This window comes from Zeugodacus cucurbitae, chromosome Y (genome assembly GCF_028554725.1).
Source record: "Zeugodacus cucurbitae isolate PBARC_wt_2022May chromosome Y, idZeuCucr1.2, whole genome shotgun sequence".
Lineage (NCBI taxonomy): Eukaryota > Metazoa > Arthropoda > Insecta > Diptera > Tephritidae > Zeugodacus > Zeugodacus cucurbitae.
In genome coordinates, this window is record NC_071673.1 from 8,578,657 (window position 1) to 8,592,602 (window position 13,946).

A 13,946-nucleotide genomic window follows, 5' to 3' on the forward strand; every position below is an offset into this window, starting at 1 on the left:
CGACCCCTGCAGATCTTATAGACCTGACCCCAGGGGTCATCCCTATTATCATTCACAAAACTCCTCCACTCTTCTTTTTTAATTTTCACAATCATATCTTTATATTCACTCGTCGCACAACTAAAATCATACCTAATCTGGGACAGCCTATCAGAATTGAACCGCCGAACACGTTGAAACATTCGTAAAAATCACATACAATCCGTGATACTAGCGAGTCGGAGCACCTATGGGAACTGAAGGAAAAGTATAAGCTGTTATTGAGTGCAAACGAACGGACACTTGTCCTACGCTACGAAAGATGTCGCTGAAAATTCAAAGCAAATTCAAAACAAAAATCAGCTGTTATTTAAGCATTGCTTAAGCCTCCCATTTTCAGTGCTTAAGCATAACCTAAGTATGAACTGTAAAACACTATTTTCCTGTTTTATCTTAAGCACAACATAAGTATGGAGTAAAATTATAAATAAATGTCCATTTGTGGGTTTTTTTACTGTCACCCTACTCACCTTGTGATTACTAGCCGAAAATACCACAAAAGGATTAATAACGAATTATAAGTTATAAGATTACAAATTCGGTTTATTTCACGGTGATAAATATATAAAAATAGGTAAGTATATAAATAGTAATTTTTAAGTTTACAAATTCGGTTTACACTAGGTAAGTATATAAAATTGGAAACGAGTACGTATGAAAAATCAAAGCGTATGCAGCGACCACGGACGGCACGGTGTGTCTTCGACTGAACTCGTCGACAGACTGGTATGTGAGCGGTCTGGCCTTGACCTAGTAAGGCAAAAAGGGCAATCAGCGCGATCGCTCCTCCTTCTTTTTGTTCCTTTTGGGGTGGTGTTCTTATGTGTGATGTAGGCGTGGTATACTGATCTGGAAGTTAAGTGGTGATGTGATGATGTGGGGAGTGTGGTGAATGTGCCGTGTCAGTGTTGTGTGGTTGAGTGAAAATGTGGTGTAATGGTGTATTGGTGTGTTGGGTTGAGGGTGCTAAGACTCATTTAGACATCCCGGCCCCCCTAGGCGAGTAATTAGCCTAGTAGTCGTTGCAGTTGTTGTAAAGTAGCCACCACATTGCTGAGCCCAGTGGACCGACGGGACGGCGACCTGTGTGGACGGCGGCGTGTGAATGTGCCATAGTGTGAGCGTCGATTATCTGAGTGCCGTGGTTGCCTTCGTGCAACATGGTTCGACTGCGGGCGTTGGTTCGTACCACGGTTGCGGGGGGCAGGTTGCCCCTCGCGATGTAGGAGGGTGTGATGCGGCCGCATGCATATTTGGCACCCATAGCTTGAAGTACACTCCGGCGTGGAGTGGGTAGTCGCCAAGCAATTCAAGCAGTGGCCATGTGCCTGGGCGATCTGCTGTCGTAGCGGTGGTAGCATCTTCTTGAAGATGCTGTAGTGTGGCAATCGGTGTGGGCGCCGACAAAGTGGGCATCGGGTGCGCTGCGGAGCTGCTGGCACCGGCGTCGGGTTCGCGCGTGATGCACGGGCAGCGGTTGGTGGCGCTATGGCCGCAGGGGTTCGAGGAGCTGGAGCGGGCCCCGGGCGTGTCACGTGGATCGTTGACCGAACGGCTGGCGTTGGTGCTGTGGGCATATCGCTATCCATGTTTACCTGTTAAAATAGTACTAATATTATATGCGTGTTGTAGATATCGATATGTTAGTTGCTGCTACGTTATATAGTATGCGTTGGTCGTCATGTGGATCGACCATTTATAATTTGTTTTCATAGTTTCATTAATTATCGTTTTATCGGTTTATTGTTTTCATTTTAGGTTATTATTTTATCGGCTGTCGGCAGAAAGCATAGTTTAACGAGCGGCCTAGTTAGTGTTCCGTTTTGCGTACGAAGATCGACTACGCGAATATGACCGTCGGAGCCGTGGTAAAGCTTTTCTATGCGGCCAAGCCGCCATTCGGTTGGGGGGAGACAATCATCATTGATTGAAACGCAATCTCCAAGCTGAGGCGCCTTTTCTGGTGTTTTCCACCGGTTTTCCACCTGTGGAGGTCCTTTAAGTAATCTTCTTTCCATCGTAGACTGAATTCATGATGGAGAATTTTAATTCTTTACCATCTGTTTAATAAGGAAAGCGACGCCACGTCTGCCTCAGGTGTGGCCAGTATGGGCGCTCCTTTAAGAAAATGTCCTGGGGTTAAGGCTGTGAAGTCGGATGGATCTTGCGAGAGGATAGCGAGAGGCCGTGAGTTGAGAACGGCTTCAATTCTGGTTAACAATGTTGAGAATTCTTCATAATTAAATTTGTAGTTGCCAGCCAGCTTCTTAAAATGAGATTTGAAGCTTTTTACAGCTGATTCCCATAGGCCACCCATATGAGGAGCGCTTGGAGGAATAAACTGCCAATTGATACCTTGTGGAGCGTATTTTTGCACAATATCGGGTGATACTTGTTTCATGAAATCCACAAATTGTCTTTCTGTCGCTCTTTGAGCTCCAATAAAAGTTTTGCCATTATCGCTCATGATTTTTGAGGGAAGCCACGTCGTCCGACGAAGCGAGCAAATGCCGCGAGAAAGGCGTCCGTCGTCAGATTAGTACATAGCTCAAGGTGGACTGCTTTTGTCGTGAAACACACAGACAGCCACATAGCCTTTCATGAGCGTGGGTGATCTTAGCATGGACGCCTTTATCTGAAAAGGCCCAGCAAAATCCACACCGGTAGTAGTGAAAGGCAGAGCGAAATTGCAGCGTTCAGGTGGAAGATGTGTATTTGCGAGATGTCATTGAGATTGTTAGCGAACTGGAACCATTTTTCTAAGCGAATAGGTTTCACTTGTTCGTCCCAGTCGGTTCCGTCTAGCCATAATTTTTGTATCAGGATTTTAGCTTGTATCATAATTGGCGAAAGCCATCCTGCGGGGTCAAACAGTTTTGCCACAGAGGATAAAATGTTTCTCTTTGTTTTGGCGGATAATGCAGATATTGAATCTCTAGTGTATGAAAACTGATCAGATATCGCATTCCATTGTATGCCTAGAGTTTTTGTTGTACTTTCCTTTTCGAATATAAAGAAATTAGTATCCAACAAATTATCTATTGGTATATTTTTTATGATATTTGGGTGATTTGCCGCGATTTTCCTTAAGGGGAACCCTGCAGTTTTGAGAGCTTTTATGACCTGTGATAGTGATTCGTATGCTTGTGGAAGGCTGTGGCTTCCAGACAGAATATCGTCAACATACATATGATTTTTTAATACATCGGTTGCCAGAGGAAATTCTGACTTTGAGTCTTCTGCCAATTCGTGGAGGGTACGAATGGCCAGATATGGAGCACAGTTGACGCCGAAGGTAACTGTTTTTAGTTTAAAGTCGCGTAGTGGACTATTGGGAGATTTTCGGAAAATAATTCGTTGAAAATCTTGATCTTTTTCATGTACGACTATTTGTCGATACATTTTTTCAACGTCCCCGTTAAATACGTATCTGAATAAACGCCAATTTAGAACGAGGTGCATTAGGTCCGGCTGCAGTGTCGGTCCCGTAAATAAAATGTCATTTAGGGAATTCCCCGAACTAGTGGATCTCGATGCATTGAAAACAACTCTTACTTTTGTTGTTTTTTTGTCCGGCTTTACTACCGCATGATGTGGCAAGTAAAATGAATAGTATTTGCCGTTAATTATTTTTTCACATGGGCTTACTTCCTCCATATGATCTAAATGAAGGTATTCTTCTAAGACCTCATCATATTCTGGTTTGATTTCGCCCTTTTTAAGTAGGTTTTTTTCCATACTTAGAAACTGCTGTATTGCAGAGGTGCGAGAGTGACCTAAGGCGAGTGTGTTGGGGAATTGTTGTTTGAATGGTAGTCGTACGACGTACCGACCATTTCTTGATCTAGTAGTTGTGGCTTTGTAAAAGTCTTCACAATACTGATCTTCTGGGGTTTTAAGTGGTATAGGGGGGAGTTCTTCTAACTCCCAAAATTTTCTTAATTGTGAATTAAGGCATTCATTTGAAATTTCTTCAACTTGAGTTGTCATGGTGGAAACTGTTTCCGTAATTAGCCAACTCAGTATCCAACCGAATATTGTGTTTTGAGCTAGAAGGGTGTTTGAAATTTTTTCAACACCTTCTAGTATGATTTGCGGTATAAGGTCGCTGCCTAATAGAATATCTATTTGTGATGGAGTATTGCAGTTGGGATCTGCTAGTTTTAGGTGTAAAACTTTATCCCAATGCTTGCTCTGTATTTTGTATCTAGGAAGCATGTTTGTAAGTTGCGGTAAGATTACAGCTTCTGCTTGAATGCGCTTATCCGCTAGGGGTGAAATTAGGGTAATGGGACAGATTTTATTAGAGCTTTGGACTACTCTTCCGCCCATTCCTGAAATTTGGAAGTTGGAATGTTTGGTTGGCAATTTTATCCGATTTTGAGCTATTGGTGATATGAAGGATCTTTGAGAGCCTTGGTCTATTAGTGCTCTTAGTTTGAATATATCACCTTTATGTTCAATGGTGATGACCGCAGTGGGTAAAAGAGTTTTGCTTTCATTTTCCGAATAAAGCGCTTGAATTTTTGCTGCTTTAGAGCAACTTGGTTGTTCCTCCCTTATTTCGGGATTACCTGATGTGGTTGTAGCAACTAACCCCGTGGTTTTATGAAACTGATTTTGCTTCGTATTTTGATAATTGGTAATGTGAAACAATGAGTGATGTCTTCGTTGACAATACACACAATTAAATTTGCTTTCACAGTCTTTAGTCGTATGAGCATTCGACAGACAGTTAATACAAAGTTTATGTTGTCTGACGAGATTGTTCCTATCAGAGACGGATAGTTTTTTAAATCTCTCGCAAGATCTTATTTTATGACCCCCCTTACACATTTCACACACTGTTTGCCATTTGTTGGCACAAAGGAGTGACTTTTATTCACGTGTGTATTGTATTGGATATGTTTGCTGGCTTGAGGTTTAAGCAAGTTTTTACTCGACTCATTTTGAAGACTAGTTACATTCATATTTTGGCTGCCCTTTCGCTCAGCTATCTCGTACTGAGCAGCGAGGAATTTTTTCATTTGCTCCCATGTGGGCATCACTCTTCTATCGTCTAGTGACTGTTCCCATCGTAGTAACGCAGCATCAGGGAGTTTTTCTGCGCAAATAGTTACTATCATATGGTCCCAATATTCTACGGGAGCATTTTGTGTTTGTAATACTGATAGGCAATTTGTCACTGTCGAGTAAAACTTTTGAAATTCATGGCTTGTTTCTTGTTTGATTTTAGGGTAATGTAGTATAGTTTTAATAGGATTTTCTATCATTACTCTTTTATTTTCGTATATTTGGACTAGTGCTTGCCAAGCCAGCTTAAAACTTTCGCCATTTAAGCCGAATTGCTTGACGATCATGCCTGCTTCCCCTTGTGTTTTATATCTTAGGTGGTATAGCTTTTGTGCATCTGCGAGCTTAGGATGATTTATAAAAAGAGCTGTGAACATGTCCCGGAAGGACGGCCATTGATCATAACATCCGTGAAATATTTCCGTATCGCATGCTGGCACTTGGAGATAAATGTCTGAATTATTTTCTTGGGGTTTTATTTGTGCCAGCTCTACTCCCGATTGGGGAGTAGGCGCGATTGACTTCAAAAGTTTTAATTGATCTGAGATCATAATTTTTGTGTCTACATACTGGTCTAAACAGTTTTCATATTTGGCGTAAGCCGAAGATTTAAAATTTTCTGGTAGATCTGAATCATCAGTTTCTACTATTAAGTCATACACCGCTTGGAGACGTGTCCAAAAATTTTCAATTGTTTGACCTTTTATTTCAAGTGCCGATTCAGAGTTGTTTTGCATCGGCGAAGATGTAAATCGAGTGCAGTATCTTATTAGACAGTCACTCTCAGAAATGAATTTAGAGTACAACATCTCTTTCCCTCTTTTCGGATTTGTAGCACCTTGCTTTGAGCGTGTAGCTTCTGCCGGTGTACATGGACTCTTATCGTCTGTAATCATTTTAGGAATTTTTAAACTCTGAGTTGATTTAGAGTCTTTTGAATCTATGTTCATTTAGAAAATGTTATTTAATAATATATATATTTTCTTTCAGTGTAAACTGAGATTTGTCGTGACCGAAAACTCTTTTAAATATAAATAAGAGTTATTTTTCCGTAAGTTATTAAATGCCGCGTTTATCGTATTTTTTTTTGTTACGGAATTATCCGTATGCCCTTGTATATGAGCGCGCTCGTGATTATAAGGGTCAATGCCATTTGTACATATGTGTGCACGATATGTGCTTATGTATGTGCATATAATAATGCTCTTATATGTTCTTCGTTGTCCTGCTTGTTTTTGTTTGACAAAGAACAAGGGGAACTACGTGAAATTCGGCAATAAGGACTTTGAATTTTTATGTATATAAATGTGTACAAGTGCGCATATATATATTTATTTATTTATTTTATTTTATTTTTTTATTTTTTTCGAAGTACGTGTATATATTGTTTTTCTGTTGATTTAACCGACAGCTTTGTTTGTTATATGTTTGATATATTCGCTGTTTATTGAATTTTATAATTTGTTAGTAATAATTTCGAAATAATAAATTATTTTTCCAAATTGATATTTTCTTTAATAAATAATTTTTCCCAGTGTACGTGGGGTATAATAACACTGGTGGTTTTACGCCTTATGTATGTATAAATGATTGGTAAGAGAGAAATGATGAAATATGTTAAAATCTAATTCGTTATATGCAGGTAAATTTCGTTTGCAGTTATGTGCGAATATGTATGTATGTATAAGTGGTTGGTAAGAGAGAAATTAAGGTAAATTTCGTCTGCAGTTATGCGCGAATAAGTTGGTATATTAATCGACTTGTATATTATATCAAATATTTATGCATATATATGTGTATGTAGGAATGAAGTGAGTATGTATATATGTATGTTTTTACGCTTGTATGCTTCGATTTATTTTCCTTTTGTGTGAATTTTATTATTTGCCTTTGCTCACTTTTGGTGCAATCCTGCTTGTGTTTTAAGAAACAAAAGGGGTATTGCGTGAGAAATTTGCGAGTAAATACTTGAATTTTTTTTTTGTGTGAGTGTGAGTGTTTTTACACGAAGTTGAGCATCTGTAGGCTATTAATACTTTGTCAATTTATGTATATGGAAATCTATATATTTAGAAATTGAGTGTAAAAAACTGTTTAATTTTGCTTAATATCGGTACTTGAATTTAACCGTATATTAAGCCTTGTTTTGGTACTGTTTAAACGGATTAAAATTACTGGTTTTATGTAATATAACCGTATAAGCATACATATATACATGAAAATTTAAGTCCAAAAATGAAATGGATACACTCACTTTGAATTTCCTCAGGGGTATTGGGTATTGGCTAGATAGATATGTAAGTCCGTGTGGGTGTTAATTTGGGATGTGGCGAAGTTGTTCCTAATTTCCTCTTTTCCTGATGCTCCAATTAGTTGAGTTGATTTTGCGTTTTTTGTGGTGATTATTCTGTTTGTATTAGATTTCGCGCCCGTTTTTTTTTCTTTTTTTTTTTTTTTGTTTGGGTATATGTATTTATATTATGTTTTGTAGTTTTTCCTTTTCGCACAGAACTTCACCTTACACTCTCTTCATATGTATGTATTTTATGGGTCACTGACCTTCTCTATTAATTTGCACTCCACTTTATTCTTCTCTTCTTGTACTTAACACTGTACTTATCAAGGTATATTTTGTAATTTCACCACACTGTGTATATACGCACAAAAATTTTGTATTTGGCTTCTTTTTATGTTTCCTCAGAATATGCACATTTGTTTCACTGGAGCTTCACTAAACTTTTAGGTTTGTATTGTGTATTTTTTATATTGCACTTCACTTCATGTGTTGTTTTTATTTATTGGTCACTGAGTTAATGTTTTATTTTTAATTTTCATTGGTGCCTGTCTTTTAGGCTCGAAGGACCATGTCTAAAATCTTACACTCACCTTTTTACAAATACCGAAGAAATAAAATAAGTGGTGTTGTCTTTTGCTTCTTTGCTTTTCGTTTATTTCAATTTACACTTTAACGCATTCCCTTCGAAAGGGTTTCACCAAAGGATATTTGGCTTTAATGGTATAACGTTTTGAATAGATAATTATTTTTAATTATATTTTATTAAATTTATGTATAAAAAATAGAAAAAAGATTGGCCGAGATGCTCGTTTATCGGAAATTACGAAAAAAAACTTGCGTGTTGATGATCGCTGATGATATCAAAAAAGGATTAATAACGAATTATAAGTTATAAGATTACAAATTCGGTTTATTTCACGGTGATAAATATATAAAAATAGGTAAGTATATAAATAGTAATCTTTAAGTTTATAAATTCGGTTTACACTAGGTAAGTATATAAAATTGGAAACGAGTACGTATGAAGAATCAAAGCGTATGCAGCGACCACGGACGGCACGGTGTGTCTTCGACTGAACTCGGCGACAGACTGGTGTGTGAGCGGTCTGGCCTTGACCTAGTAAGGCAAAAAGGGCAATCGGCGCGATCGCTCCTCCTTCTTTTTGTTCCTTTTGGGGTGGTGTTCTTATGTGTGGTGTAGGCGTGGTATACTGATGTGGGGAGTGTGGTGAATGTGCCGTGTCAGTGTTGTGTGGTTGAGTGAAAATGTGGTGTGATGGTGTATTGGTGTGTTGGGTTGAGGGTGCTAAGACTCATTTAGACAGTGGGTTAGATTTGGATAATGTTTTTCCCATGGGCAATTATATGTTGCATGCTCACGTGTGGGAAAACCATCAAATCTATTTGTGTTAGCTCGAGAGAGGTTAACCAAAAATATTGTGCACCAATTAGCGCTAAGTTAAATTAAAATGTTTATAATTCAAAAAATAAATACTACTATTAAAAATTAAGAATTATCTATCCTAAGATTATAAAATTAAATGTTACATGTTATCAACTAATAATTTTGTAATTAACTTATTTATTAAAACAAATTTTATGAAAATTTGTGCTTATTATCAACTCTACGAAAATTTTCATCAATAATTTTAAAAATTTTGACCTCAAGTTCAAATCTCAATCCCGTGGATTTTTATACGAGATATGTATATACTAAGGTTTCCGTCTTTATTCATAAATAATAATTTCACTGTAGTGAATAGAAATCTAAAAGTGAGGAAATGTTCATTCTGAGAATTCGAATGATTCAAACCGATTTATCATTTAAGTTCAAAATTTTACAGTTTCATATGTACATACATAGGTATGTATGTGTCATGTTAGCGTGTTGGAGAGCCATCTTCTTTATTTGTTTACACGCTACGCAACAAAACAAAGAACGAACTTCGCCAAAAATATTTATATTGATCAGAGACGTTATTCCCTGAATATATTAACATTCCATACAAATAAATGGCCTTAAACAGAGTTCAAAAAGCGTTTTAACTATTTCAAATAAAAATTGGGCGGGGCGAAGTTCGCCGGGTCAGCTAGTCTGAATATATAAAAATCACGTGTCACGTTGTTTGTTTTCGATGGACTCCTAAACTACTGAACCGATTTTAATGAAATTTTTAACACTGTGTGCAGGTTGGTCCAACTTGAAAGATAGGATAGTTTATAACTCTCCTTATAGTCGCATTATTTATTTATTGCAAATTATTTCTTTATTATTAGCAAAGAGCTATCCACCAGTTGGTGGCGCTAAGTGCGCTATGTTACAGTAGATGGCGCTATATTTCTTTCATGGATTTAGGCTGTCATAACAAAAGCTGCCACTTGCTAAAAACATTAAATGAAAATGCGTTGTTTGAAGTTTATATTATACGAATCTATGACTTCCAATATTCTAAATTTAAGAAAAAATCACATACAATCCGTGAAATAAATAAAGTTATGTACATATGTATGGTCAGACAAATAAGCAATGCTGCCACTCTTTTCCAGTAAATCTTCCTCGAATTTGGGAGATTTCAGAGGAATTTAGGAAATCGCAGAGTTGATTTCTGCAAGTATTTCCTAAATGCAAAAAAAAAAAATTTCATTTATTTGCATTTAGGTATAGAATTTTGTATGGCTAATGCCCGGTTTCACAGTCCATACTTAAGTTGTGCCTAAATAAAATCTTAGCTAAGTATTGTTGCAAACTGAGTAGTCGTTTGCGTTTCACAGTCAATGCTTAATTTCTATAAAATTTTATTATGATATATGGCAACGTTATGGGCATTTAGGTATAGAATTTTGTATGGCTAATGCCCGGTTTCACAGTCCATACTTAAGTTGTGTCTAAATAAAATCTTAGCTAAGTATTGTTGCAAACTGAGTAGTCGTTTGCGTTTCACAGTCAATGCTTAATTTCTATAAAATTTTATTATGATATATGGCAACGTTATGGGCAACATATGTTTTACAAATGTCATTCATAAAAATATGTTTGAAATATTTAAATTACTAGCTGACCCGGCGAACTTTGTTCCGCCTTAATGGCAATAAATAAGCAGTTTTTTTTTATTTTATTCGAAAAAACACAAAATAAAATTAAATAACTACATTAATCATTCATTATTATTTCTGTATTTTAGTACATAGGTTGCTCTTCACTTAAGCACCTTGTGATACACGACATGTTTTGTTTTATTATCAGGCGCAAAAACAAACAACGCAGATGGTCTTCCGACCCGTGAACATGCCACGTATAATTGACCATGGGAAAAACATGAATGTTCTAGATTTAAACCACAAACTTTTAAGGATTGGCCTTGTGATTTGTTGATTGTCACGGCAAATGCAAGACGTATCGGAAATTGAAGTCTTTTAAATTCAAACGGCATATCGGTTGGGATCATCGGGATCCTCGGAATGAGAACTTCCTCACCTTTGAATTTTCCTATCATTATCGTAGCGTAAATTACATTGTTCATCAATTTACTAACCACCAAACGCGTACCGTTGCACAGTTTTGGTTGGTTTATGTTTCGAAGCATGATTACTACGGAGCCAACCTTTAGGCGTAAATTGTGCGGTGGTAAGCCAGGTACGTCCAAAGAGTTTAAAAATTCAATTGGATAGTTGGTGGCTTCATCTTCATTTGTGACGCAGTCAATAGATTTGAATGAATGCATTGTTCCAATGATCTTATTTTGAATTATGTAGTTCAGGTCATCTACATCTTTATTCTTAGCCGCTAAAATTGCTCGCTCACTCAACCATTCATTATTTTTGTAGTTAGAAATAATATTTGGAAATACATTGTTGATAAGTTCGTCTTTTGATGAGACAAAATTACAGAAATTATTTGGAAATGATATTAATCCGCTCGATTCATCGACAGGTACTTGACCATTACCGATAGTCAGCAATTGCTCCGAGAAATCTTCAGCAGATGTATCATTAAGCAATGTAACTCTCATATTTGTTGTCAGCTGCAGTTTCTTCACATAGCGCCATAGATTTGACGATTTGAGGCAAGCGTTTATTTCGTCGGCAGCCGTAGATCTTGGAATTACTGGCAGTATTTGGCGGAAATCGCCAGACAGTAAAATCATTGCTCCTCCAAAACATCTCGAGTCATTGCGTAAATCTTTTAATGTTCGGTTAATTGCTTCTAATGCACGTTTATGCGCCATTGTGCATTCGTCCCAGATGATGATTTTCGATGTCGCTAAAACTTTGGCCATTGCTGAGTGTTTTGCAATATTACACATTGGTTCTTCAATAATTTGAAGATTTAACGGTAATTTGAATGCTGAATGAGCCGTACGGCATCCTTCTAACAATGTGGCTGCTATTCCAGAAGAAGCAACTGCAACCGCTATGTTGGATCTCGCCCGAACAGTTGCTAAAACTAATGACATAAGGAATGTCTTGCCAGTTCCACCAGGGGCATCTAGGAAATATAAACCACCATTTTCATCAGCGATTACCTTCATTAAAGTATCATAAACTTCCTTTTGTTGGTAATTCAACAGGGGTACATTCCTTTGAACTACTAAATCTAATTCCTGGTGATCATATTCACGTTCCCGTTCCAATTCTCGATTAAATGCGTCATTCATTTCACGATTTGGCGCTGGCATTCCTAACCTGATTAATAAATTACCGCACATGAGGTAGCACATATCTTCGATCAAGAGTAAAGCACGATTATGTATCTCCTCATTCATCTCAATATCGTGATTTCTGGAACTGACACGACTTTGATGTAAAATATCTTCTGACATACTATCCTTGTATTTGTGCCACAGATTACATGGGTTTGATGGAAAACATGTCGAAATTATGATAGCGAATAATGTGCGTATCTGACTTGGAGATGCAGAGATAATGGCTTCAGCGATTGTCGTATCCCAATGGGTATCGTTTTCTAATAAGTTCAATTCTTCACATGCAGCACGATATGTTGGGAATATTACACCATTAACAGTTCGTAGTGTCTCAAATGAAGTTGGCCCACGCACATTTACCAGCAACAACCGCAAATAGAAACATTCATCATTCTTTGGATGAACTGTATACATACGACCAAGAGCATCAGTAGAACGCACATCTGGATACCCAGAAACCGCATCACCTTGCTTCCGTCTTTGAAAATTCTTGGATGAAGCATTCCAAGTATAATAACGTTTCATCTCCGAGTAAAGCAAAGTTCGTGCAAACTGATCGCTTTGGCAGATTGCAAAAAAACTGGTCAATGTAGTTGCTGGAGGTGTTTCAGCACGTTGCGTAGCATTCGAAGCCGTGAAATATACTCGTTGACCATTCTCTAGATGCACCGGCAAATTTATAACAGTAGAATGACGTTCGTGAATGGGAAATGCGAACATACGCCAAATCGCTTCATTACAGTTCACATAACGACCAACTTGATAGCGTGAAATTTCATCGTTGGTATTCGAGGATTGCAATCCAAAAACCGCCATATCACTGCCTTTCGTAACATATTTGCAAATATATTTTATGGACTTAACTGAATTGCAGTATTCAACGTTGCAATGTGTCTTGAACGTTTTAGAAATAAGTGGCGAATATGGAACAATCCAACTGTTGTCGACAACGAAATCCATTCTTTTCACTTTCGTTGTGACAGTTCGACCGTTGTCATCTGGTGATCGACGCCGATACAGCGGATACCCATCGTTGCCAGTGACAGTCTCCGCCGTTAATTTCCGTGGATATCGTTTAGAGCACTTTCCATCGACCATGCAAGGTGATTGGGGGTTGATGGCACCACACGGTCCATGAATCATATTAGTAGTAACAACATCATGTAGGTCTGGATCGACTTCATGAACAGGAATCTCGGCACATATGATATCATCTATTTGGTCAGGCTGAATTCTTTCCACTAACCAAATAAGAATGTGTGCGTGCGGCGGCCTCGCTTTTGCCATTCGATTGAATACATCCAGCATCGAGTATCTCCAAAGACGCGTTGTTTAACAATAAAGTTCATCAGGGACCGAATTTTTTGCCTGAATATACGTGCTGTGATGCCGTGTCTATCATTTGATGTTTGTCCGGGAAGCAGCAATTGAGTAATTTCTATCAATTTTGGATTACAGGTAAAAGTAATAAAGATATCTGGCCGGCCGTAATGACGAACATATGTCATTGCATCTTGTGCATATTCATGCATTTGACGTGGGCTACCAATGTACGTCGCCGGCAGAATAGTTAATCGACCAATATTAGCTGCATTTCCTTCAGTACTAACTGCATCACGTAAATGGATGTACTCCTCAGAACGCAGTTTGGCTTGGTTCAACCTAATAAATGTTAAACGTTCCGTTTCTATTTTTACATACATGTCAACGCAATACTGCTGAAACAATCGACGAAACCGCAGCAAATAGTTGTCAGCATTTTGACGAATCATCAAACGATATGCATAATAATTCATTGAGCTAACTTTCTTTGTAGTTTCTTCACCTGAAATTAA

The 13,946-nt window shown here is 37.8% G+C and overlaps 1 protein-coding gene across 1 annotated transcript; it reads right to left on the bottom strand.

The window, feature by feature from the left end:
• Positions 1-1,167: 1,167 nt before the first annotated feature.
• Positions 1,168-13,254, bottom strand: LOC128923495 (uncharacterized). The gene is made up of 2 exons (XM_054235753.1): positions 10,942-13,254; positions 1,168-1,620 (listed from the first exon to the last, which is right to left on the bottom strand). The coding sequence occupies exons 1-2, from the start codon at positions 13,252-13,254 to the stop codon at positions 1,168-1,170; spliced, it is 2,766 nt and encodes a 921-aa protein (XP_054091728.1).
• Between the last annotated feature and the right edge of the window lie 692 nt (positions 13,255-13,946).

Bases quoted from the DNA above. Each gene is read 5' to 3' on its own strand.
- LOC128923495 (XM_054235753.1), bottom strand. From the start codon at position 13,254: ATGATTCATGGACCGTGTGGTGCCATCAACCCCCAATCACCTTGCATG. The intron at 1,621-10,941 runs GTTAGTAAATTG...AAACATGGATAG, and splicing joins GCAACGGTACGCGTTTGGTG to CGATATGCCCACAGCACCAA.